The sequence below is a fragment of the Schistocerca piceifrons genome, chromosome 7, assembly GCF_021461385.2.
Source record: "Schistocerca piceifrons isolate TAMUIC-IGC-003096 chromosome 7, iqSchPice1.1, whole genome shotgun sequence".
NCBI classification, from domain to species: Eukaryota; Metazoa; Arthropoda; class Insecta; order Orthoptera; family Acrididae; genus Schistocerca; species Schistocerca piceifrons.
In genome coordinates this window covers 481704836-481730563 of record NC_060144.1, presented here as the reverse complement: position 1 = coordinate 481730563, position 25728 = coordinate 481704836, and the positions used below count along the sequence as shown (strand labels likewise).

The following is a 25728-nucleotide window of genomic DNA, read 5'->3' as shown; positions in this document are numbered from 1 at the left end:
CCTGGCATGCTCTACTTGTCCAGATCTTGCTTATGCTGTTCCAAAAGTTGCTCCATCTATGGCTAAATCCATTTCTTCTGATTGGAATGCTGTAAAACACATTTTCAGATATCTTTGTGGTACTTCAGACTTCTATACTTCATCTGGCGGTAAACTCTGTGCCTATGCTGATGCTGACTTTGCTGGCAACACTAAAACAAGATGATCAACAAATGGTTTTATTTCAATGATGCAACATGGCTGTATCGTGGACATCTCAACTGCAGAAATCAGTTGCATTATCCACCACTGAAGCGAAGTATAATGATGCAAGTGAAGGAGCCAAGGAATTAGTATGTCTCAACAGACTGCTGTTGGAGATCAGTGGAAAAAGAAACACACCGGCATTGTTCATTGACAAAGCCAGTGCCATTAAATTAGTGAAAAACGCAGAGTTCCACAAAAGCTCTAAGCACATCGAAGTACGGTATTATTTTGTGTGGGAACTCTATCAAAATTAGGATATCAATGCAGAATATGTGTTTTCTGAAAATCAACTTGGTGACATGTTTACAAAGCCTTTAAAATCAAACAAATTTAAAGCAATGTGTACCAAGAGAGGACTTCGTAACTAATGTGTTTTGACTACTTATTTTTTATTTAAAAGTTGTTCAGTGCACCAGTTTGATTTGGGGGAAGTGATAAATTAAATAAATCAGAACTGTGTGTTTCCTCTCCTCTCCTATGGTGGTGCTTGGTTTTGTGTTTTGTGAATTTCTTTGCTCATAAGAGTTTCTTTTATTTTCCGTGCTTTTACTCTATGAAGTTTTTGTTGTTTCCATGAGTCATCTTTTAGATATTAAAGGAAGAAGGTCACTATTCCAAAAAAATTTCTGTTCTTCCTATAAAATTATATCCTAAGTTCACCCACAACATATACTAAAATCCCTTAGGTATTACTCACATAGGAATCTGAGGTTAATTATTGGATATCGGTTCCACCTTTTATGCAAAACACTGTTTTTTCTTATTACCAAAACATGTTTCAGCACCTCTGTGCCATCATCAGTGGGTTTTGTTTATTGGGCAACTTTATTCTACATTATACGGTTTTGCAGTTCGATGTGTATGGTGTCCTGCACTGCTAGCTTGTCATGTTTTGTTGGGACTGATCCTTCTTCTTTCTCATTCCAAGGGCACTACACACACTTATTACATGTACTTTGTGTATTTTAGGTTTTGCAATCTCCTTTTCACTTCACAAAACATGGTGTGCACATGCATGTGGAACATCATGCACACCCACTACATCTTTGGGTTACAATGGAGGCAGCAATAGGAGCATACAGGTTAAAAACTGGAAAAAAACTAGAAATCTTCAGGGTACCCAGGATCTCACATTAATATAATGAATGTGGCAAATATAGGAATGGTTGAGGAAATTCTGGCTCACTATATGATATTTCCCAGATGTTTCAATAGACCTTTCTATGGAATGATAGACAGTAGGGATCAGTGGAAGAATGAACTACAATACCTTTTGGGTGACTTAGTACAATTTACTGGTGAGTCGGAACTGACAAAGGTGCTGGGGCTGGAGTATAGAGGTTGCAGCCTCAAATGGAGAGCACAGTCTTTCTAGGGAAGCTTGCTATGGTGTTCCAGGTAGAGATATTTGTTATCAAGAGTGTGTGCTGAGGAGAATCTGCATAGATGTTCACAAGGACTATAGCATCTACATTCATTCAGACAGCCAAGTAGCTCTTAAATCTCTAGCAAGCCCTGCAATGATAACAAAGATCATTGCAGAATGCCACGAAATCCTTGTGAGGCTAGGGGAAAGCAATAATGTAAACCTGCTGTGGGTATTAGAGGAATTAGAGGTAATGAAAAATAGTTAGGATGCCCAACACAGGAGTGATGACTCCATTTGTTGGACTGGAACCTGTCTTAACTGTCACAAAGGCAGTGGTAAAATCTAAACTATGTAGTTGGGTCAGGAAGCAGCATGTAGAACACTGGACTACAACCCAAAAATAAAAACATGGTAACCTAATGATGACAAAACCATGTTCAAGCAAAATTTCTATGATCCTGAACTTGGCTTGAACAGGAGGCAAATTAAACTCATGGTAGGTCTAAAAATGCCCATGGAAACTTCAACAAACATTTGTACACAGTAGGAATAGAGGAAGAAGCCCCTAAGTGTGGATTGTGCACTACAGAGGATGAAACCATATCACATTTAATTTTCCAGTGCTAAGCACTGGAGACCAAAGACACAAAATATTTGGATCATCAATTTCTGTAGAAACTGTGGCTAAAGAAAGGGTAAAGGGGCTCCTAATAGTCTTTATGGGTACTAGTTGGCTGTTGTAGAATGACATAGAGAGAGAGAGAGAGAGAGAGAGAGAGAGTACAATAAACTTATTTTGGCATGGTGAACAGAGAGTTAGGATCACTACTGTTTTATTATCCTAGTTAAATCAAATCAAATCAAATGTGCCATTAACTAGATTTTGTCTCACATACCAGTATGTTCAAGAGGCTATTCTAGTAGCCATTGAGGGAACAGAATTTAACCAACTGCAAACTGTCAATCATTTTAGGACAAACAATGCCTGTCATCTGTGATCCATGGTCATACTCGGATCATTCCAGCAACTGGCAGAGAAGGTTGAGATAAAGCTTTGCTTTTGATGAAGCTCACAGTCTGTAGTATTGTCTCCAGAACAGATCATAGACTCTGGTTCTAATCTGAGAGGAAGGCATGAACCAGAGACTGTGGACGTTCCATGACAGGCTAAGCTGTAACTTCCTGGACTGGCACCATGGGACTGAGAACTGCTGGGTGCCCTACATAGGTCAAGGCATGCACTACACACCAGAGGCTGCTAGTTGACTGTTTGTGGGATGCACACAAGAGATTAGACAACTCTCCATCAATAATGATAACTGTAGGAGAACTGGAAGAATCAGTGAAGATCCAAAGAAATGCTCCCTACAGGCAAGAGTATAAAAATTCTAGTGGTTAACTGCAGAAGCATTCACAAACAAAGTGCCAGAGTTTGAAGCCCTCTTAAAAACCAGTGAAGTTCACATAATACAAGGTACAAAAAGCTGATTAAAACCCAAAGTTGACAGCAGTGAGATTTTGGGAGAAATTTTAAGCATATATTGAAGGGATAGTCTCACGGGAAATGGAAGTGGTGTATTTGTCATGGTAGACAATGAAATGAAATCTACTGATATAGAAACTGAAGTACATGCGAGACTGTTTGGGCAAGACTCAGAGGACATAATATTATAATTGGGCCCTTCTATCAACCACAAGATTCACCTCTTGGTGTAACCAAAAATTTTAGAGAAAGATCAGTTCTCTAATGGGTATGTTCCCCAATCATACTTTAATTATCAGAGGAGACTTTTATAATTAACAATCAAATGGGATAATTACAATTTTGTCAGTGGTGGACGTAACAAGGCATCCTTGACACACTATTAAATGCACTCTGTGAAAATTACATAGAACAGATGGTTCAGAACACTCTCATTATGGAAATATATTGCATCTAATATCAATAAACAGACTTGACCTCATTTATGATGTCTATATAGAAACTGCTATCAGTTACCATGAGGCAGTTGCAGCAACAATGATAACCAAAGGGCAACTAAAACAAGTAGGAAAATTTATATTTTCAATAAACTAGATAAAGGCTCAGTAGTATCACACCTCAGTGAGGAACTTGAAACTTTTAGTTCAAGTCCTTAGCATATGGGGGGGAACTATGTGCATGTTTAAAAGATTAGTTGACCATGCAGTGGATAGATATGTACCCAATAGGACATCGCGATGGGAGTGACTGACCACGGTATACAATAACTATAGAAAAACTCCCAAAGAAACAAAGACTACTGCATAATAGTTGTAAAACAAAGCAGAGGGCTGTATATAAAGAGACGCTGAATGAAATGTGTTTGGCTGTCAAGAGGGAAATGGATGAAGCTTTCAATGACCACTACAGCAGAATATTGTCAAAAGATCTTTCCCAAAATCCAAAGAAGTTCTAGCCATATGTAAAGTCTGTTAATGGCACCAAACTTACTGCCCAGTAACTCATAGATGAGGCAGAAACTGAAATTGTTAGCAGCAAAGCAAAAGCAGAAATTTTCATTTTAAAATGTTCCCTTACAAAGAAAAAGCCAAGATTACTGCCCCAGCTCAATTCTCATACCAAAGACAATATGAGTGAAATAGATAGATGTGACAGTGGTGCCGAGACACAGGTGAAAGCATTGAAATTGAAAAAAGATCCAGGGAGAGATTCTGTACTGAATTTGCAGTTGAGTTATACCCTCTTTTAAGTATAATCTACCATAGTTCCCCTGAACAAAATAACCATGCCCAGCATCGGAAGAAGGCACAGGTCACATCCACATCTACAAGAAGGGTGGCAAAATTGATCCACAAAACTACCATCAAATACCCTTGACATCCATTTGTTACAGAGAGAACATATTCTGACCCCAAACATAATGACCTCCCCCATACCAATCAGCATGGATTCCGAAAACACAGATCATATAAAACCTAACTCACACTTTTCTCTCATGACATCCTGAAAGCCATGGATCAATGCAGTCAAGTAGATGCAATATTTATTGATTTCTAAAAAGTATTTCACTTAGTATCACGTCTATATTTAGTATCAAAAGTACAATTATATATTGTAGAAGTGAAATTTGTGACTGGATTGAAGATTTCTTGTGTGGAGGGTAGAGTGTGTTATGATGGTTGGAAAGTCATGGACAGATGTAGAAATAACTTCAGGTGTGCCACAGGGAAGTGTGTTGGAACTCTTGTTGTTCATGATGCACATTAATGACCCTGCACACAATATTAATAGTAACCTCGGGTTTTTCGCAATTGTCCATAATGAAGTACTGTCAGAAAAAAGCTGTTTAAATATTCAGTTATTGATAATATAATGTAAATGGACAGATGAAAAAATCTACTCACCAAGCGGTGGCAGGGGAACACACCGGACTTCTGGTAAGTGTCCCCTGACCTGAGGTTCAGGGTGACTTTTGTAAACTGTACCCCTTATCCTAGACCTCTCCAGTTCTTTTTCTTCAACCCTCTTCCTCCCCCTTCAACTCTTCCACCAGAAGAAGGAGCCACCAGCTCCAAAAGCTTGTGAAAGTTAAATCCTTTTGTGTGCGTGTTCCCCTGCTGCCACTTGGTGAGTAGATTTTTGTATTTGTCCATTAAAATTGTACCAAATACTCAGTAAGATATTGGTAACATTTCGAAGATTCACGAATTGCTTTAAATGTTCAGAAATGGAAAACTGTGCACTTCATGAAATGGAAAACACAGTATCCTATAATTGCAGTATCAGTGAGTCACAATCAGAATTGGTCTACCAATCAAAAAAAGTTTTACATCATTTTAGTTCCAAGAGTTCCGGAACCTGTACAGAAAACTGGAATAGAGATCAACATAAACATCATTTCTGCCCTTTTTATTGCTCATGAAAACCACACATTGCATGTGGTACCACCATATAGTGAGACCTTCAGAGGTGGTGGTCCACACTGCTGTACACACCGGTACCTCTAATACCCAGTAGCATGTCCCCTTGCATTGATGCATGCCTGCATTCATTGAGGCATACTGTCCACAAGTTCACCAAGGCACTGTTGGTCCAGATTGTCCCACTCCTCAACGGCGATTCGGCGTAGATCCCTCAGAGTGGTTGGTGGGTCACATCATCCATAAACAGCCCTTCAATCTATACCAAGCATGTTCAATCGGGTTCATGTCTGGAGAAACATGCTGGCCACTCTAGTTGAGCAATGTCATCATTATCCTGAAGGGAGTCATTCACAAGATGTGCATGATGGGGGCACGAATTGTCATCCATGAAGATGAATGCCTCGCCAATATGCTGCCAATATGGTTGCATTATCAGTCATGGCCTTCCATGACCACCAGCGGTGTACGTTGGCCCCACATAATGCCACCCCAAAACAGCAGGGAACCTCCACCTTGCTGCACTCGCTGGACGGTGTGTCTAAGGCATTCAGTTTGACTGGCTTGCCTCCAAACACATCTCTGATGATTGTCTGGTTGAAGGCATATGTAACACTCATCTGTGAAGAGAATGTGATGCCAATTCTGAGTGGCCAATTTGGCATGTTATTGGGCTCATCTGTACTGCACTGCATGGTGTCATAGTTGCATAGATGGACCTTGCCATGGAAATCAGGAGTGAAATTGCACATCATGCAACCTATTGTGCGCAGTTTGAGTTGTAACATGCTGACCTACAGCTGCACAAAAGCATTATCCTACATAGTGGCATTGCTGCCAGGGTTCCTCCAAGCCATAATCTGTAGGTAGTGGTCATCCACTGCAGTAGTGGCCCTTGGGTGGCCTGAGCGAGGCATGTCATCGACAGTCCCTGTCTCTCTGTATCTCCTTCATGTCTGAACAACATCGCTTTGGTTCACTATAAGACACCTGGACACTTCTCTTGTTGAGAGCCCTTCCTGGCACAAAGTAAAAATGCGGACACAATAAAGAAGCGGTATTGACCATCTAGGCATGGTTGAACTACAGGCAACACGAGCCGTGTACCTCCTTCCTGGTGGAATGACTGCAACTGATCAGCTGTTGGACCCCCTCCGTCATGCATGGTTGTTTACATCTTTGGGCGGGTTTAGTGACATCTCTGAACAGTCAAAGGGACTGTGTCTGTGATACAGTATCCACAATGAACATCTTATCTTCAGGAGTTCTGGGGACTGGGGTGATGCAAAACTTTTTTTGATGTGTGTACTTATACATATACCTGGGTGTTACACTATGCAGTGACATGAGATGGAATGATAACATCAGCTCAATTGTAGGTAAAGCCGGTGGGTAACTTTGATTTTTTGGTAGAATGCTAGAAAAATGCATTCAGTCTACAAAGGTGAGTGCTTACAAATCACTCACATGACCAATCCCAGAATATTGCTCAAGTGTGTGGGACCTGTACCAGATAGGACTAACAGAGTATAGTGAATGTATACAGAGAAGTTCAGTACAAATGGTTGCAGATTTGTTTGATCCATGGGAAATATGAAAGAAACTAAACAGGTAGGTTCTTGAATATAGGCAACAACTATTCAGAGAAAGCCTGCTTACAAGGTTTCAACAATCAGCTGTAAATGATGGATCTAGCCCTCTATGCATCGCTCCCATAGAGATCATGAGGACAAGATTAGAGTAATTCCAGAGGATACAAAAACATATAAACAGTCATTCTTCCCATGCTCCAAACTTTTATGGGATGATGATGATGATGATGATGATAATTTTAGGTGATGGTCGCTCAACATCATGGGCATCAGCACCCTGATGAAAAGTCAGCATGCCAGTCTCATGAGTGGGGAAAAAGACTGTCCCCACATGCACAGCAGTTTATAATGCAGCAAAGTCTGCTTCCCTTCTCTCCAATTTAGTGGTGAGACTGACAGTTCACAAAATTCCACCACTCTTGTAACACTGGAAAAAGTATTGGTGAGGATGTTGGGCAGATCTCCATCAAGACAGAAGGCATCCCTGATATCAGTATGTAAGACACATGTCAAAATGTGCTGAACTGAAAGTGGCACACCACAAACCTCACAGAGTGGTGGATTCTACTGCCAGAGGAAAAACCATGTGTTAAAGGGCTATGTCTGACGTGCAGCCTGGTAAGCAGAACCTCCTTCCAGAGGTGAGGCTGACATGAAGTCTACCATGCCTGTGTGAATGATTTGAGTGACCACAGTTTGTTTTCTGTCACCTGCAACCATTCAGTCTCCTACTGGTGCATGACACTTCTGTCAAAAAATGAGATGATGGTGTGCAATGGGATGGGACACTGGCGAACACCACCATCCCAACATGTTTTCTTGGCTGCTTTGTTGGCCATGTCATTGCCCCGTATCTCAATGTGGCCAAGTAATCAGCAAAAGATCACTCCCTTGTCACAGTGTTGGGAGTGGCTGTAAGGAGTCATGGTGAGCTGAATCAACTGGATACATTTGGTGAAGTGCTTGTAATGCACTAAACGGGTCAGAACAGGCTGTGTATTTGGAGGTCTGATAGATCTACATCCTTGTGACAGTCAGTAGCATGCATCCCAAATAGCTTGGTCACATGGGGCTGATTTCTGAACAGCCATTCAAAGATGAATTGGACCACTGCACTAAATGCCAGTTACTGAGGTGACACTGAGATTTTCAGTGTGAGCCAAAAAGATAAGTTGCCAAATCCGGAGAAGTGATTCACCAGCCTCTGCACACAGACTCTAAACTGGGCTGGTCCAAAAGGCTCCATTGATATCCGAATGCCCTTGTGGTGGACAGTGCCTATCTTGAGGTAGCAAATATGGCCTGATCCACAGACCACACTGCCATAATCTAAACATGATCATGCAGATGCCCTATTAAACTGATGGAGGTGGGACCTGTCATCTCCCCATGCTTTTCCACTATGGCATATCAAAATATTGAATGACTGGAAGCCATTTGTTCATAGGTGTTTCAGGTATGGAAGCCAAGTTAATTTTCAGTCAAATCATAAACCCAAAAAGAGCACAGTTTTTGAAAACATAAAATGTTGTCCCCTCACTGTGAGCACTGGTTGGTTAAAACTTTGACAAGCATGGTTAAAATTGACACACTCTCACTCTGATGAGAACTGAAAACCAGTTGTCTTGGCCCAGGTTTCCAGCCTCCTGCTGGTCAGCTGTGGCTGCCTTACCATCACTGTAAGATTGGAGGAAGAGTAGAAGATTGTGAAGTTATCCACAAGCAAAGAGCATTTGACAGGGCTCGTAACTGCAGAGAAAATGCCACTGACAGCAATGGCAAACAATGTGATACTAAGTACAATGCCTAGGGACACCCCATTCTCTTGAACATAGCAGTCAGACAAGGCATCGACAACGCGATATCGATAAGCTGGTCCTCTAGGAAAGATTGGATAAGAAGTGGCAGACGTCCATGTAGTCCCCATTCATGAAGCTAGTGAAGTTTGTTGTACCTCCAAGTAGTATTGTATCTTTTTTGAGGTCAAAAAACACACAAACCAAACAGTTTTGGCCTAAGAAGGACTCTTGTATTGTCTTCTCCAGTAAAGTTATCAAGTGTTGACTGGTAGCACCTTACACCACACTGGGAATGGCTCAGGTGACTTTGGGATTCGAGCAGCCAGACGAGGCAGCAGTTGACCATGCATTCAAGAGTGTTACCCGTAAACTGGTAAGGGCTACATTGTGGTAACTGTTATGGGTGCTATGGTCCTTGTCTAATTTCTCTAATGAAACTCATATTGCCTCCTTCCAACTCATGGGGTACTGTCGATCAAACCATACTGTCCATCAAACCAGATCTGATTGAAACATGAGAGGAGCTGTCCTTTTGCTTCAGGGCACAGATGATGGAGCATGGCATAATGAATCTCATCAGGTCCTGGAGCAGTGTCTCTGGCCACAGGCAGAGCTGATTCCAGTTCTCACATGGAGAATGGAAGGCTTTAGACTTCCTCATCATGCAAGAATAAATGGAGCTTCCTCATCTCTGCAGTTCTACGGAACACCTGAAATGCAGGAGATTGCCTGGGTGATGCAGTGACTGTAAAAAAGTGTTCAGCTAAAACCTGAACCATATCTTAGGCATGTCCACCAAGACCCCATTTCTCAACAAGGACATACGGGGTTGTGTACTGCCCTTGCCTGAAATCTGCCTTATTCATTCCCAAACTTGCGCAGTGGATGTGGACCAGTTAATGGAAGTCATGAATTCCTTCAAGGAATCCCTCTTCCGTTCTTTTATCACTTGCCTTGCATGTGCTCTCACAGATCTGAAGGCATGAAGGTTTTCTGTAGTTGGATGGTGTTTGAAGATCTACAGAACTGTTTGTCTGGCTCTGATTGCTGAGCGATAGTTGTCATTCCACCAAGGTACGGGCCATTGTGTGACATGATTGCTAAACTGGGAGATGTACTCTGTGGCAGCCTGTTGGATCTCACAAGTGAGGGTGACCAATGTCTCATGCGCACATTCCTTTTGTTCAAAAACAGCCAGTCAACTGTACTGCAACCAATTTGCTCTTTCAATCATCCATCTTCATGGTCTATCAACCACCATCTGAGTCGGTAGACAGATTCACGCTGGGAAGTGGTCACTAGAAAGTAAATCCGTAACCACTTTCCACTTAACTGAGTCTGCAATAGCCAGGTAGCAAAAACGGAGGTCAATGGCTGAAAAAGATCCTGTAACTGTCGAAAAGTTTGTGATATAACCCAATTTCTAAAGGCAGATATTCTCAAAATGGACAAGTCACTTGATAATTCGACCCATGGAGCAAGTGGTAGCTCAGCCTCACAGCACATTGTGTGCACTGAAGTCCCCCACAATGGGGAATGGGTGTGGGAGTGCCCAGAAGATTTCTGTCAGTGCACCTGCATCAAAAGGATTATGAGATGGAAGATATAAAGAACACACTGTGATGTTAAATGGTGCTAGAGTTTTCATAGCAACTGCTTGTATGGCCATGGTAAGAGGGACAGGACAGGAGTGGCATCTGTCATCAATGAAAACAGCCACTTCACCTTTAGCCCTATCTCCAGTAATATTGTCCTTCCTGTAGGGGTGGTAACCCCTTAATGCAGGTGTGTCAGTGACTTTAAAATGAGCTCCTTGCAAGCAGAAGTAGAATGGTTTCTCCTGGATCAGCAGCTGTAATTCTTCCAAATGTGATCGGTCTCCATTTAAATTCAACTGCAACACGGCAGCCCCTGTGGGAGCCATTGATTATTGATGGTTGATCTCGTCTTTCTCCCTCAGAAGCATCAAATTACCCAGGAGGCCGTGGGGAATGTAAGATGGTGCCTGGCTTTCTGTTTCCTCTCAGTGGAAATCCATATTCTCAAAATTAAAGTCCTCATCTGAGAGGGAGAGAGCTCACCAATCCAAAGGTTTAATGCCACTTTCTTAGACTTTGAACTACTTTCTGAAGGACATTTTTCATTGCTTATTTGAGGAGTTGGTTGCTTGGGTTGGGGGGACAGCTTAGTATGCTTCTGATGGTGGGCAGAGAGCTGGTTGCTTGGGTTGACGGGATGGCTTAGTAGGCTTCTAATGATGGACAAAGGTATGTGGTTTAGGTTGTAAGCCCATCGCCGATGGCTTCCAAATGATTTCTGGTTCGAGTGTAGCTTTTCCCCCACAGGTACACCAATAAGTGCATGTGCTCATACTTGAATCTGTGGTCTGAGTTTGTGTGGCAGTGTCACACTTGACAATTGGCTTCTTAAGGTCCGACACAAGCAGAGTAACAAAAACCGGAGGTTACATACCTTTGAAAGCTTTTTTAACTTCACCATAGGGTTGCATCTCGTGACTTTCAACTTATGAATTTTCCTTTCCTTTTTGTAAACCTCATTCTTTCTTCTCCATAGTGAGTGATCCCTGGAGCAGTTGATACATTTAAAAGGAAGTGTGCATGAATTGCCTGATTCAAGAGCGGAGTCTCACAATTTACACATCTAGCCTCCCATTACATCCGTAGTGTTATGGTCAAATTTTTGACATTTGAAGCATCGCACTGGGTTCAGAACAAATAGGCAAACCTTAAGATGGATATACCCTGCAAGGATGTGCCCAGTTAATTCTTGAGTGGAAAATGTTGCAGATCCTTCCAATAGCCATTGACTCTCCTCATACTTCTGCACTTCTGTGATACCCATATTTTTCCATTCTTCACGTAACTCCACAGGGTCAATCTCCATTATGTCGGAGCAGGTAACCACACCTTTATGGAAGTTAAGAGTGGTCACCTAAAACCTTACATCCCAGACACTTATATACTTGGTTTGAAATAGCAGTTTCAAGTAGAGGCGTTCCATTAAAAAGTCATTTGACACTTTTTAGGGACCCAGCAATAGCCTCCAACACCTTGTGAATACAGGAAGGGAAGACCTTCACAGGTTCCCCCTACTCTCTTGATTAAAATGAAAGTGTTATGGCACACTAGTGCCCTGTTACTATGATTCTGAGACTTCTTCTCAGGACGACTGACCAACTGAGCTCTCTTTGATGAGTGGGTGTCGGTACTACCTGACGATACACCCACCCCATCAAGAGTAGTTGGTTGATGAGACCATTCCATAGGGACTCCACGAGACACTAGGGAAACAAATGTTGACCAGGCAGTGCACTGCATGCTTAAAGAAACCGTATAAAATTGGGTGGTGGCAGGTGTCCCAGAGGTTGCCTGCTAGAGATTGTTGTACCTCAACAGCCATTCACCTCAGCAGCACGTAGCACGCTTTGAGGTTGACGGTTTTTCTATAGAGGTGTCTACCATCCTTTTGGTCCAGGCAAGGCCCTGTTCTCCAAAACACACAACATTCCACCACCGTGGCCACTGAAGCATGCCCATAGCTTACGATAGCAGGGGAGTGGCAGCACTTACCAGTCTCCAGCTCAGGAACCCAGGGTCACTAAGCCTGTACCCAGTAAATGAATGATGAGCCCCTGGGAGGTTAATGGAGTGGGAAGAAGCCCTAGTAATTAGTCAAGGGATGGTACCCTCTGCCATGCACTTCACAGTAATTTGTCATGTATGGATGTATATGTAGATATCAATATAATAGAGGGAAAAATTCCACGTGGGAAAAATATATCTAAAAACAAAGATGATGTGACTTACCGAACAAAAGCGCTGGCAGGTCGATAGACACACAAACAAACACAAACACACACACAAAATTCTAGCTTTCGCAACCAACGGTTGCCTCGTCAGGAAAGAGGGAAGGAGAGGGAAAGACAAAAGGATTTGGGTTTTAAGGGAGAGGATAAGGAGTCATTCCAATCGCGGGAGCGGAAAGACTTACCTTAGGGGGAAAAAAGGACGGGCATACACTTGCACACACACACATATCCATCCACACATATACAGACACAAGCAGACATATTTAAAGACAAAGAGTTTATGTAGATAGGTGTATGACCAAATGATTATGATCATACACGTGTTCATTTTTCATTTTCCTTTACAATATCTCATAAAAGTATCATAATGTATATAATTTAGGAAAACAATTGATTCTGTACAATTTTTGTTGGAAAAAAATCAAACACTTGATAGTGAAAAAGTAGATGTAATCTTATACTGTCTGTGAGTTTCATAAACTGTAATAGGCTTATTTGTGTTTAATATGGGGAGAAAGATATCTGTTTGATTCAAATTAAATAATTTGTCCAAACAGAACAGGCATTTTAACATACTGTTATGCCAACAACAAACACATGTGACTGATTTCACACATCTGTTATAATTCGTGATACTGCTGCCTTGCATGATGCAGATGTAAAACACTCAAAAAATGAAATCAGTGGAAGGGGGTGGGAGGGGGTGGGGGTGGGGGTGAGAGGAGAGGAGAGAGAGAGAGAGAGAGAGAGAGAGAGAGAGAGAGAGAAGAAGAAAAAGAAAATTGATTCTGTGTGGCTTCAGTTGCCTGAGACTGCAATCATAGCATTGAGTTGCATTTGCATGAGTGTAAGTGTGTGTGTGTGTGTGTGTGTGTGTGTGTGTGTGTCCTTTGTTGTTGACAGAGGCCTTAACAGCCAAAAGCTACAATTGTTAAAGTCTTTTATATATAAAAACAAAGATGAGGTGACTTACCGAACAAAAGCGCTGGCAGGTCGATAGACACACAAACAAACACAAACATACACACAAAATTCAAGCTTTCGCAACAAACTGTTGCCTCATCAGGAAAGAGGGAAGGAGAGGGGAAGACGAAAGGAAGTGGGTTTTAAAGGAGAGGGTAAGGAGTCATTCCAATCCCGGGAGCGGAAAGACTTACCTTAGGGGGAAAAAAGGACAGGTATACACTCGCACACACGCACATATCCATGAGGGTAAGGAGTCATTCCAATCCCGGGAGCGGAAAGACTTACCTTAGGGGGAAAAAAGGACAGGTATACACTCGCACACACGCACATATCCATGTGCGTGTGTGCGAGTGTATACCTGTCCTTTTTTCCCCCTAAGGTAAGTCTTTCCGCTCCCGGGATTGGAATGACTCCTTACCCTCTCCTTTAAAACCCACTTCCTTTCGTCTTCCCCTCTCCTTCCCTCTTTCCTGATGAGGCAACAGTTTGTTGCGAAAGCTTGAATTTTGTGTGTAAGTTTGTGTTTGTTTGTGTGTCTATCGACCTGCCAGCGCTTTTGTTCGGTAAGTCACCTCATCTTTGTTTTTATATATAATTTTTCCCACGTGGAATGTTTCCTCCCATTAAATTGTTAAAGTCTTTTTGTTGTGCCCATTTGTGACTCAGCATCTCTGCTATATGGTGAGTAGCAACTTTCTTTCTCATACTATTGTTACATTCCATCCCAGATTTTCCACTGATTCTAAACTTGTTCTAGTAAATGCCTGAGTATTTGCCAGTTTTTAAATTTATTATGAAAGTTTTGTGGATCACTCAGCAAAATTATGTAAATAGCTGGGCTCTTCTTCAGGTTAAAACTCACAGCTTTTTCCTTTATATTTTATAAGTTGTACTGGCTATGAAGACTGGTCATATATGGTCATACAATGTAAAGTTTTTCTGACAATAACTGAGATCTTCTCAAGATTTTAACTGGTTTCTGCTAATAAATTACAACACTATTCTTCTTCGTCTTCTTCTTCTTCTTCTCTCTCTCTCTCTCTCTCTCTCTCTCTCTCTCTCTCTCTCCCCTCTCCACTCCCTCTCCCTCCCCATCTCCAAACAATCTGTAGATGATGCGATGGAGATAGAGTCAAGTATCAATCAGTTTCATATTTAACCGGGATTGGCATTTCCTTATCCATTCCACAATTTGAACCTTGACTACTAGGTCCTTAATTGACTTCCTTCTTTTGAAATCCTACAATAAGTCATTCTCAGTATGCTCTCTGTACAATTTATTTACATTTGTATTCCTCTTTAACTCCCAGCAATGGAAGCTTGTATTCTAGATTGAAGATGTCACCTAGTCTTTCAAACATTGTTTTATAATATCATTTACTCATCTTCAGTCTTCTGTAGCACACACAGAGGGGGGGGGGGGGGGGGGGGGGGGGGGTGGAAGATGGTGGGAACAGTGTCTTAGAATATTATGCCAGCATATATTCAAAATCTTGGAATATACTACATATTAAATTTAAGAGCAAGATAGCTTGAATAAAACAAGGAAGTTTTTTTAGAACACTTATAGAGAGTTGTTCAATTGAAATTGCATCTAACTGTCAGAATGTTACAATCTGTTAAAGATTACTACGTTGCTAGACTTCCAAATGCTGTCTTTCCAACTACACTTCATTAATGTATCAGGAATGTCAATCTTAGCTATCAAACTGTTGTGGCTTATTTTCATCTTCATCACTTCAACTGCTGTTCGTAACATTATCGAGATGGTATCAATAGATACAGTAAAACATTCTAGTTCATCCTTACAACCTGTTCACACAATATTTTGACCGATAACACCTGTACACACCCTATAAGTTTTATAGACAAGAAATGCAATTTGGATTTTGCAGTTTATCAAAAATTATCTTCAATGTAGACTTACAACAAATTTCACAGCTGCACAATTATCAAGAAAACATAAATTTTGAAACAAACAAAATGCATATTACATGTAAACAAATGTCTGAACATTAACATCATAGAAATATCCATGTTAATTTCAGTAACAAACCAAAAGATGAAAATTATAAATTGTGCAATAATATTAACTAAGTAATTAAATATCTTTCAGATCTTTATGTTTCATCTGAAAACTTAGGACACAGAGACACTGAAATGCATCCTAGTTTATGTCAATTTTACCCCAAACAGAAAATAGCTACATTTGAAATATGAAAATTGAACTGTAACTCTGAATTAAAAAGCATGATTAATTCACAAAACTGTTCACACCAAAATTACTTTTATTATTTGTGAATCCTGATATGGAACATAAAACAGATGTAACCTATTTGTAGAAAAACACAAAACTGCAAAACACCTGTTTCACAATCGGAATGTGAAACATGCGAATGTCAAATTGAATATACCATTGTCAACATCACATTCACATAAATAATTACCAGTAGTTACTGTAAGTATTATTATCAACCTGTAAGTTTCACATTTTTCTAGTTTTTGTAATAGTTTTAACCTATGTCAAAGGCTTGTGGACAAAATCCACAATAATAACTTCACCCTGAACCTGGAGGTTTTGACATCTTGAGGGAGACGATGCGCTTGGTTGTGTCAGGGATGGCAGGAAGTAGAAAGTGTTTTGAGGGTCACCCTACAAACTGTTACCATCACTAATACTTGTGAATATTGCAACCAGTATGGAAGTGTATCAGAATTTGTAAGTAAACCATATGGTGGAAACTGACGTCATGGCCAAGACTTTTTATTTACAGACGAATGTCAAACTTCTTACCAGAACCTTTTTTTATAAACTTGCACAAGAAGCAGCAACAGCACCCTGGGAGACATCACTAAGAACTTCAACAATGTCAAAAAGCTAAGTATAAATTAATTCATCTATGCCTTGTACACTTTGAAAAAATTTAAATACTTTGCGGTAGAAGATAAATACTGGAATCTGCTCATTCCCAAGAAGGTATTAGAACAGGTGGATGAAGTGACATTAGATGTTCTTCATCTAGGCCTTCCCTTTACATTTTTCTGTGGCTTTCTGTGTCTTTATTTACTTTGTTTTTCCTTCTTTAGCAACAGAAAAAAACATGTTGCTCCAAAAATCTGATATACTACAAACCTGATTCCATCTATTTCAATATGAATATAACTTATTTTTATTTAACTATTTCTCATCTGTAAACAGTTTAAGGAGTATTGTGTAATGAATTTCAAAATAAAAAAGTGTGCATTTCTTCAGTAATTTCTTTGCAAGTGCATCTGAGCATGAACTAACCCAATGTGTAGTGTGATACCTCAGAAAAGTGTTACATGTGCTACGCATTTAAGCAAAGAAAAAAAATTCTGTAAAAAACATTATGTGGGGAGTTTTTCAAAATACATTTATAACAATAAAGAAATTGATATTGTTTTAACTCACCCTGCAATGAGTCTCATGGATGTCATCTTGTTGGAAGATATATGCAGTAACAAAACAAATGAGCAATGCACAAAGTGGTAGGGAAACTGTCACTAGACACAACTGTCGAAAACTTATGAGGAATACGACAGCTGCTCTGTTACAAATGGAATTTCCTTCCATTGTAAAAAACTTGAAATTATGGGGTATTTCTGATGTTAATAAATATTGAATTTGGTCTTTAGGAATAGCATCTCTTTCCAGAAGTAGGGGAATATTGTCTTTAGCAAAATTTCCATGCTGAGAACTCTCAGCTTGCAACAGCAATTACCTCCAGCAAATGATACCTGAAAGAAACAAAGAAATCAATACTCTTATTTTTATTTCTCATCTACTTTCACAAATTTTAGAGTTTCTGAAATAAGTTTGCTTTATTCATTAATCTCAAGATACTTCAAAGAATTATGTGTCTCTATAACAATGAATTATTTGTGCAACCCCCCATGAGGTCCTACCTGTCAACTGTTCAATAAATTTTGCTTATACTTATTTCTCACATACAAAATACAAATATACTATGAAAAGACAAGGACTAAAAGTACTATTTTCCTAAGCTATTATATTTATACAAACAGGAAATTTCAGAGTAAAATATTGCAGTGCGCGTAGCAAACTACACCATATTAGTGAAGCACCATGATCCAGTGTTGTAATGAACATGTTTTATACATAGTTCACATCACACATGTCCTTTTTCATTAGACTTGCTCTATCTTGAACTCACATGACATACACATTTTCGTAGTGGTTAACCACGTCTTTTTTTTTTTTTTTTTTTAAAAAAAAGTCACTAAAAGAAAGTAATACAAAGTAATAGGATTTCCAGCTATATTTATATGGGTGAAATAATTATATCTAGCAAGACAACACACACAAAACAGCTTGCAGTGTTAAGAGTGTAAAACTAGAAAGCTACTTTGCAGCACAAAATGGAGACACATGCACGAGCAAATTGCATTCAAAGTTAAATGTACTTGCTCATTCAGAAAGGAGTTAATAACAGTGACATGAGTGATGAAATGACAGATTCACACATTGTAGAATACCTTACACACAAATAATATAACACATGATACATGTGTATGTTTCCTTTGTCAGAGTTTTTCTTTCAGTCTCTATACTGCTTCACGGTATTGCATCGATACAGTACTGTCCAATTATGATACTCATTTCCTTTAAATGAAGTAGTTAACTAATCCAATTAATAATATGGATATGCAAAACACTGTACTGTTAATGTCACATAATTTGTCTAATTTTCATATTTATAAAGGCCTCAATTTTGAAGAGTCATATTTCCTGGAAGAATGGTTATACTAATTAACATTCTATTTGGTGTGGGTGAATGTTAAAGCCCAAAGCAAGCATGGAAGGTTTTGTAATTCTGTCAAAAAATATTTATAAAGAAATCATGAATGTAATTTGTTAGTGTAAATTTTCAAGCAAATTTTAATGTGGCTCTTGTAGTGAAATTACTTGGATAATAAATCTGTCACCATATTATAAGTTCTAACAAAGAAGTAGACATCACTTTCAGTGTCAAAATGTTGTAAAAGTGTTTGCAACTGTGACTGCATGGCTCAATTTAATCTTAATTTGGACTCAGTGTTTTCAGAGTGAAAACAGCATTTGCTTGGCACAGTTTTGGCTCAAGTGTGTTACAAAACATTGTTATGAATAAATGAGGAAAGCTAAAAGATTGTATTTATTGAACTTTTATTTCAAAAAGAAAAAAAGATCAAAAAGAGATTTAAATTATAATACAGTGCAAGCCAAAGAAGGTTATCACAGGTCATGCGCAGTGAATAACAATAATGTCCTAATTTGATTATTAATCTTTGATAACACAGGACCATCAAGATAAGTAATAGTGTGTCAACAAATCATTTCCTACTCCAAAACTTTTTATCATTTGCAAATAATAATTTGAGGACATTGTAGTTTGTGAGGTGAAACTCTCAATTAACTTACACTGTCATTGTGAGCAGGATCATTTCGAGGTACAGTTTTTAAGTGTCCAGGTGTGTTGAAAGATTAACTGAAGTGTTAGATACTGCTTTGGCAACTAACTACCGAACTGTCACCTTTGAACCTAACCTGGAGCTCCAGCTGTGCTACAGATCAGTTTGTCACCATGCACTCTGTTATAAAGTATTAAGAGAAATTGTTCCAAATGTGTGTAATTGCTGAGGTCAGGAGGCAGATATATTTACCGTGCAATATTTTGTTTTATAAAAAATCAATTTGTACACTACCTATTTCCTGCCTGAGGTCTTGATTATCACAATGAGATTAAAATTGAAGATTTATGCCTGTCTCAGCTTGTTTGCAAGATTGTAACCATGTACAACTATATATGCCCAAAAATATATATTTAAAAAATATGGATTTAGTGATACTCCCAATACTGCTTCATCAACTCACAATAAAACTGCCACTTTTCAATATAATCTACACCTCAGGCTATGATACTGATCAATATGTAACCAAATCTAAGATTTTGTATTCACATTCATTGGATTCGCCAACTTATAACCACATTGTCACAGTCAAACATAATCTAGCCCTTAGGCTACACTACATACCAATCTGTCACCTCAATCTACATTCCAAAAACTAATATAAAAAGAAAGAAATGTTGTCCAAGTTCTGTTCACACCATATCTTTAAAAAATGGAAGATCGAGGAAGGAATGTAACAATATTAGAGGAGGAAAGTTGCTACTCACCATATAGTGGAGATGCTGAGTTGCAGTTAGGCACAACAAAAAGATTCTCACAATTAAAGCTTTCGGCCATTAAGGTCTTTGCCCACAACACACACACACACACACACACACACACACACACACACACACACAAATGCAACTTGCACACACGACTGCAGTATCAGGCAACTGAAACCACACTCATTATTGTGTTATGAGATGAAGCCAACATCCAGTATTGGCAGGTTCAGTCGACCTGCAAGGTGACATCATTTTCCCCACAGAATATTTACAACTCATTGTCTGTTGACAGGTAGACAGTTGGCTGTCAACAAAATATAGTGTGAAAAAAGGGCACAAACAACACTGCTGAAGATCCAAAGGTAAACTGCATGTCTAACATGAGAAAAAAATTCAAGAAAACACAAAACCAAGACTGCAGACATTATTTGTGGTTAGTGTATTTTTGCTGTTGAAAATGAAACAGATAAATAAAATGTTTGATGCAATTTTTGTAAGTTTTGAGACTATGGAAGAGGATAAGAGATCATTGTCATGTGTAAGATAGTAGAGCTGTTTAATGTGTTCTTTATGATAGTCTTGAATTTAGTACCTGGCATCAATCGGAGCAGTTACGTAATATTATCGTAAGCCTTTAGGTATAATTAATTATGTCTATCACTTCATTTAATGTAGAAGAGAATTCAACATTTAATTCCTTCATCTAAATCTAGAATTTCAAAGCTCTTGATGAAATAAGAGTTACAGAGCTATTTTGGTATGGTTTGGTGCATAAATTTGAAGCATTTTTGTTTTGCATGTTGGTATTCTGGCTGCTTTGGGTTTATTTATCAACTGTCATTTTTCATTTGAAGTTCACTGTTGCTATTTCAGTTTACATATGGTCACTGGAGATAAGTGAGTGGAGAAATCAGAACATTTCCAAAATGTTCTTTTGTTTGAGTTCAACAGAGGGGTGACAGCAAGGGAGGCAGCCAGGAACATTTGTGATGTGTACAGGGATAATGTCAATGGACAGAGCATGGCAAGAAAATGGTTTTCTTATTTTAAGAAGGTTTGTTTTGACATTAGTGACTCTCCACATTCAGGAAGACCTTCGGTGATCGATGAACATTGTTTAAACACATTAATTATTGTATTGTGTTGTATTTTATTGGTCCAGGCAATCATAGTATTGTACAGTTGTACATATGATATTGGACAGGTCAAGAGAGTGTATTTACAAGTAATTTTTACAAATTGATTTTTACATTATTTTATAGTGAGGAAATTATCTATCTTAAACAAAACAGTCAATACAAATCATAGAATTGTATGGTTGTACATATAATATTGGACAGGTCAAGAGAACATATTTGCAAGTAATTTTTAATAAATTGATTTTACATTATTTTGGAATGAGGAAATTATCTATCTTTAACAAGACAGTAAATACAAATGTTGTATAGTAAAATACAAACAGCCAATACAAATGTATAGTAAAATAATCCAGTATATTTCATAGACATGCACAGTATACAATTTAACCCCTTTCAAAAAAATGTTCAACTGCATAAAAGCATTGGTCCAAGAGATATTTTTTTAACTAATGTGTGAAGGCTCTTGGGTTCTTTGTTGCTTTGATTTCATTTGGTAAATTACTATACATTTGTATCCCAACATTTAAAACACTTTTTTGGTAGCAGGTAGTTCTGGACTGAATCATATGTAGGTCAGATTGCTGCCTTGTTGCATTGTTATGAATATCTCCATTTAATTTTAATGTGCAGTCATTGCTGAACAGGTATGACTTGACAAATGAGACGATATTATAAATGTAAGCAGAGGGCAGTGTCATAATGTCATTTGTTTTGAAATGTTGTCTACATGATTTGTTATGTCTTAGGTTACATATTATGCATACAGCCTTTTTTTGCATTTTGAAAATATAGCTACCCCCAGGTGAGTTCCCCCAAAATATGATTCCATACTGTAACATAGAGTGGAAGTAAGCATAATATACATGTATGAGAACAGATTTTGTGACCGATTTTTTGAGTATCCTTAAAATGTAACACATAGTTGATAGCTTTTTTAAGATATAATTTGTGTGAGTCTCCCACTTAAGATTTTCTTCAAGCCATATGCCAAGAAACTTGACAGAGTACACACACATAAGCTCTTGGTTATTGAGAATCACATTGGGCATTTCTTGTTATTGGGATGAGAGTCTGAAGCTGATGTACATTGTTTTCTGTATATTTATAATCAGTTTGTTCTCGTTGAACCATTTGCTGAGTGACGACATAAGCGGTTTAATTTTTTGGTAGTGGTCCTCTGTATCAGTACCTGTTATTAGTATACTCGTGTCATCGGCAAATACTGTGGTATGTCCTGTAGCAAGCTTCGTGCTTATGTCATCAATGTATAGCAGAAACAGTATGGGTCCCAGGATTGAGCCTTGTGGCACACCATATCTAATAGGCATTGTGTCAGAGGAGTGGACAGTACATTGATGGGTGGTTGTATTCTTTTTTTCACAATGATCCACATCAGTGTACTCTAGAAGTGGCAAATGTGATCATTCCATCACTGTGCAACATTTTCACACAATGAGGACAGTTCAAAAATTGGGTGTAAGTGTATCAAATGCTGTAATCCAAAATCACAAAAATCAGTGGGTGGCCTTGTGTGCATCTCTGCTTGCTTGTCATCAATTGGCTCATGAAGAACTCCAACCATTCCTATCCTGTATCGTTACTGGTGATGATAAATGATGTCTTTATGCTAACATAGGGAAAAAAAAGTAATTGCTGAGTCCAAACAAAGCAGCAGCACCCTGTGCAAAGACCTGTGCGCATTCACAAAAATAACATTATGCATCTAGTGGAACAGTGATGGTGGGGTTTACTACAAATTTCTTCCTGAGGTGTAACTATCATACTGACATATATTGCCAACAACTGAGACATCTTGCAGACACAATCCAAGAACAATGACCAGGAAGACTCTGTGAAGTGATGCTACTCCATGATAATGCCCACCCACATTCTGCTAGACTGACAAAAAACACTATACAAGAGGTGGGTTGGGAAGCCATTCCACATCCACCTTTATCACCTGAACCCGTGCCCTCAGATTTTCACCTTTTCCACTCCCTATTGAATAACCTACAAGGAACTTCTTTTCCATATGAAAACCCACTCAAAACATGGCTCAAAAAGTTCTTCCCCTGAAAACCAAACAATTTCTACAGTCACAGAATCAAAACGTTACCCCTGGCATTGGCAGACTGTTGTGAAGTAGAATATATTGTTGATGGCTAAAGTCTCCACTATGTGTATTTGTTGTGTTTATTAAACTTATGGAACAATGCTACGAACTTATGCACCAACCAAATATCTAATTTTGGGAGACAAACACAGAACATGGAGGTGCAGTGTATCAATACTTATAGTAAGTATTACAGTATGTGAGCAAGCATTTATGAATCATAAAAAGGATCACAGTTTAACGTAAGAAGTACAAGAAAGCTCTTGTAGCTATATACTCAACAGAAGAAGAAAATAGGTACACATGCAATTTTTCAGACAACAATAATAAAAGCTACATCAACCACAATCTTTGGTCAATCAGATCTGAATAACTAAAAAAAGTAAACGTTATTGGTATAAAAGCTGCAGACGTACTTATAAATAAATTTAAACACATACAGGGGACAACATACGAAAACCATTGACATTCAAGACAGCTTCCAGTCATCTTAGGATTGACAAATACAGATCCCATATGGTTTTCTAGGGAATCTTATACCACCTCTCTCTCTCTCAATAGGAAACAGACTGAGGTAAGACCAAGCAGTGGTCTCAATGGAGGCCTCTTCATAGCATTCCAACTACAGTGATTCAGGGAACCAAGTAAGATGCAGAGCTTTAAACTGTTATTGTCTAAAAGTTACTCAAATTAAACAGAAGTCTATAATAAAACCATGGATTACACAAGGAATAAAGATTTCCTGTAAGACAAAAAGTAAAATGTATCTGTCGACCAAGAATAGCTCCAATGCTGATGATTTAGCTAAATACAACGAATACTGTAAAATATTTAAAAAAGTAATTCAGACTTCTAAACAAATGCACTACGAGAAGAAGATAGCAATGTCAGGGAACAAAATAAAAACAATATGGGATATAGTGAAAGAGGAGACTGGTAGAACCAGAAAGGAACAGGAGCAAATAGCACTGAGGGTAGATGACACATTAGTAACCGATGGGCATAGTGCGGCAAATCTATTTAACAAGTACTTTATATAGATGGGATTGTCAGGACCAGTAAATAATGCCCTTGAATATCTGAAACTAGCCTTTACAAACAACTTCAGGTACATGAATATGTCACTCACTTCACCAAAAGAAATAACTTCATAATAAAATCTTTAAAAACAAAGCATTCTAGTGGTTACAATGAAATATCAACAAAGTTAATTAAGGCATGTTCTTGTGAGTTTAGTACAATTCTAAGTTACTTGTGTAACCAGTCAATTATAACTGGGACATTTCCTGACTGGCTAAAATATGCAGATGTTAAGCCTCTATTCAAGAAAGGGGATAAAGAGATACCATCAAACTACAGACCAATTTCACTTTTGCCAGCATTCTCAAAAATTTTAGAAAAAGTAATGTACAGGCAGCTTCTCAACCATCTGACCACAAATAACATATTATCAAGAACACAGTTTGGCTATTTACACCTACTGTGAAAATGTACTTAATTCATTAAATAACAATTTACAAGCAGCAGGTATTTTCTGTGATTTCTCAAAGGCATTCGACTGTGTGAACCACAACATCCTTTTAAATAAATTAGAATTCTATGGTGTCACGGGCAGTGCTGCAAAATGGCTCAAGTCATATCTCACTAACAGGAAACAAAGGGTGTCAGTGCAAGGGAGTAGTGAATTAAGTCATCAGTCATCATCAAAATGGGAAGAAATTACACGTGGTGTCCCACAAGGATCCATCTTAGGGCCATTGCTTTTTCTTGTGTACATTAATGATCTCTCATCAGTTACACTGCCAGAAGCAGAGTTCATTTTGTTTGCAGATGACACAAGTATTGCAATAAATAGTATGTCGAATGTAGTTCTAGAAAGATCTGCTAATGATATTTTCATGGATATTAATATATGGTTTAAAGCCAACTCACTGACATTAAACTTTGAAAAGACTCACTATATGTAATTCAGAACCTGTAAGAGGTTTCCACCCAACATATGCATAAAGTATGAAGAAGAGCAGATAGAAGAGGTTGACAGTCTTAAATTCCTGGGATTACAACTCGATAATAAATTCAGTTGGGAGGAGCACACCACAGAACTGCAGAAACGCCTTAACAAATCTGTATTTGCAATTCGAGTGTTAGCAGACATAGGCGACATAAAAATGAAAAAGCTTGCATACTTTGCCTACTTTCATTCCATAATGTCATATGGTATATTTTGAGGCAACTGTTCAAGTCAAACAAAAGTTTTCAGAGTCCAAAAACGTGTAATACGTATTATTTGTAGAGTAAATTCACGGACGTCCTGTAGAAACCTCTTCAAAGAACTGGGTATACTAACTACTGCCTCTCAGTATATTTACTCCTTAATGAAATTTGTCCTAAATAATATCTCTCTTTTTCCAACAAACAGCTCAGTTCATATGTACAATACCAGGGACAAAAATGATCTGCACAAGGACTTAAAAGCACTTACTTTAGTTCAAAAAGGGGTCCACTACTCAGGAACACTCGTCTTCAATAATTTGCCAGCAAACATCAAAAATTTAGTTACAAATAAAGACCA

At 38.6% G+C, this 25728-nt stretch overlaps 1 protein-coding gene across 1 annotated transcript in view; it reads right to left on the bottom strand.

Annotated features, from left to right (window-relative positions):
* The window catches only part of LOC124805129 (post-GPI attachment to proteins factor 2-like), a 152156-nt gene that overhangs the window by 91289 nt on the left and 35139 nt on the right, over positions 1 to 25728 (bottom strand). The window contains exon 2 of the mRNA XM_047265585.1: positions 17138 to 17463. Coding sequence (XP_047121541.1) covers positions 17138 to 17299 — 162 coding nt within the window. The 5' untranslated portion in view covers positions 17300 to 17463. The remainder of the gene's footprint in view (positions 1 to 17137; positions 17464 to 25728) is intronic.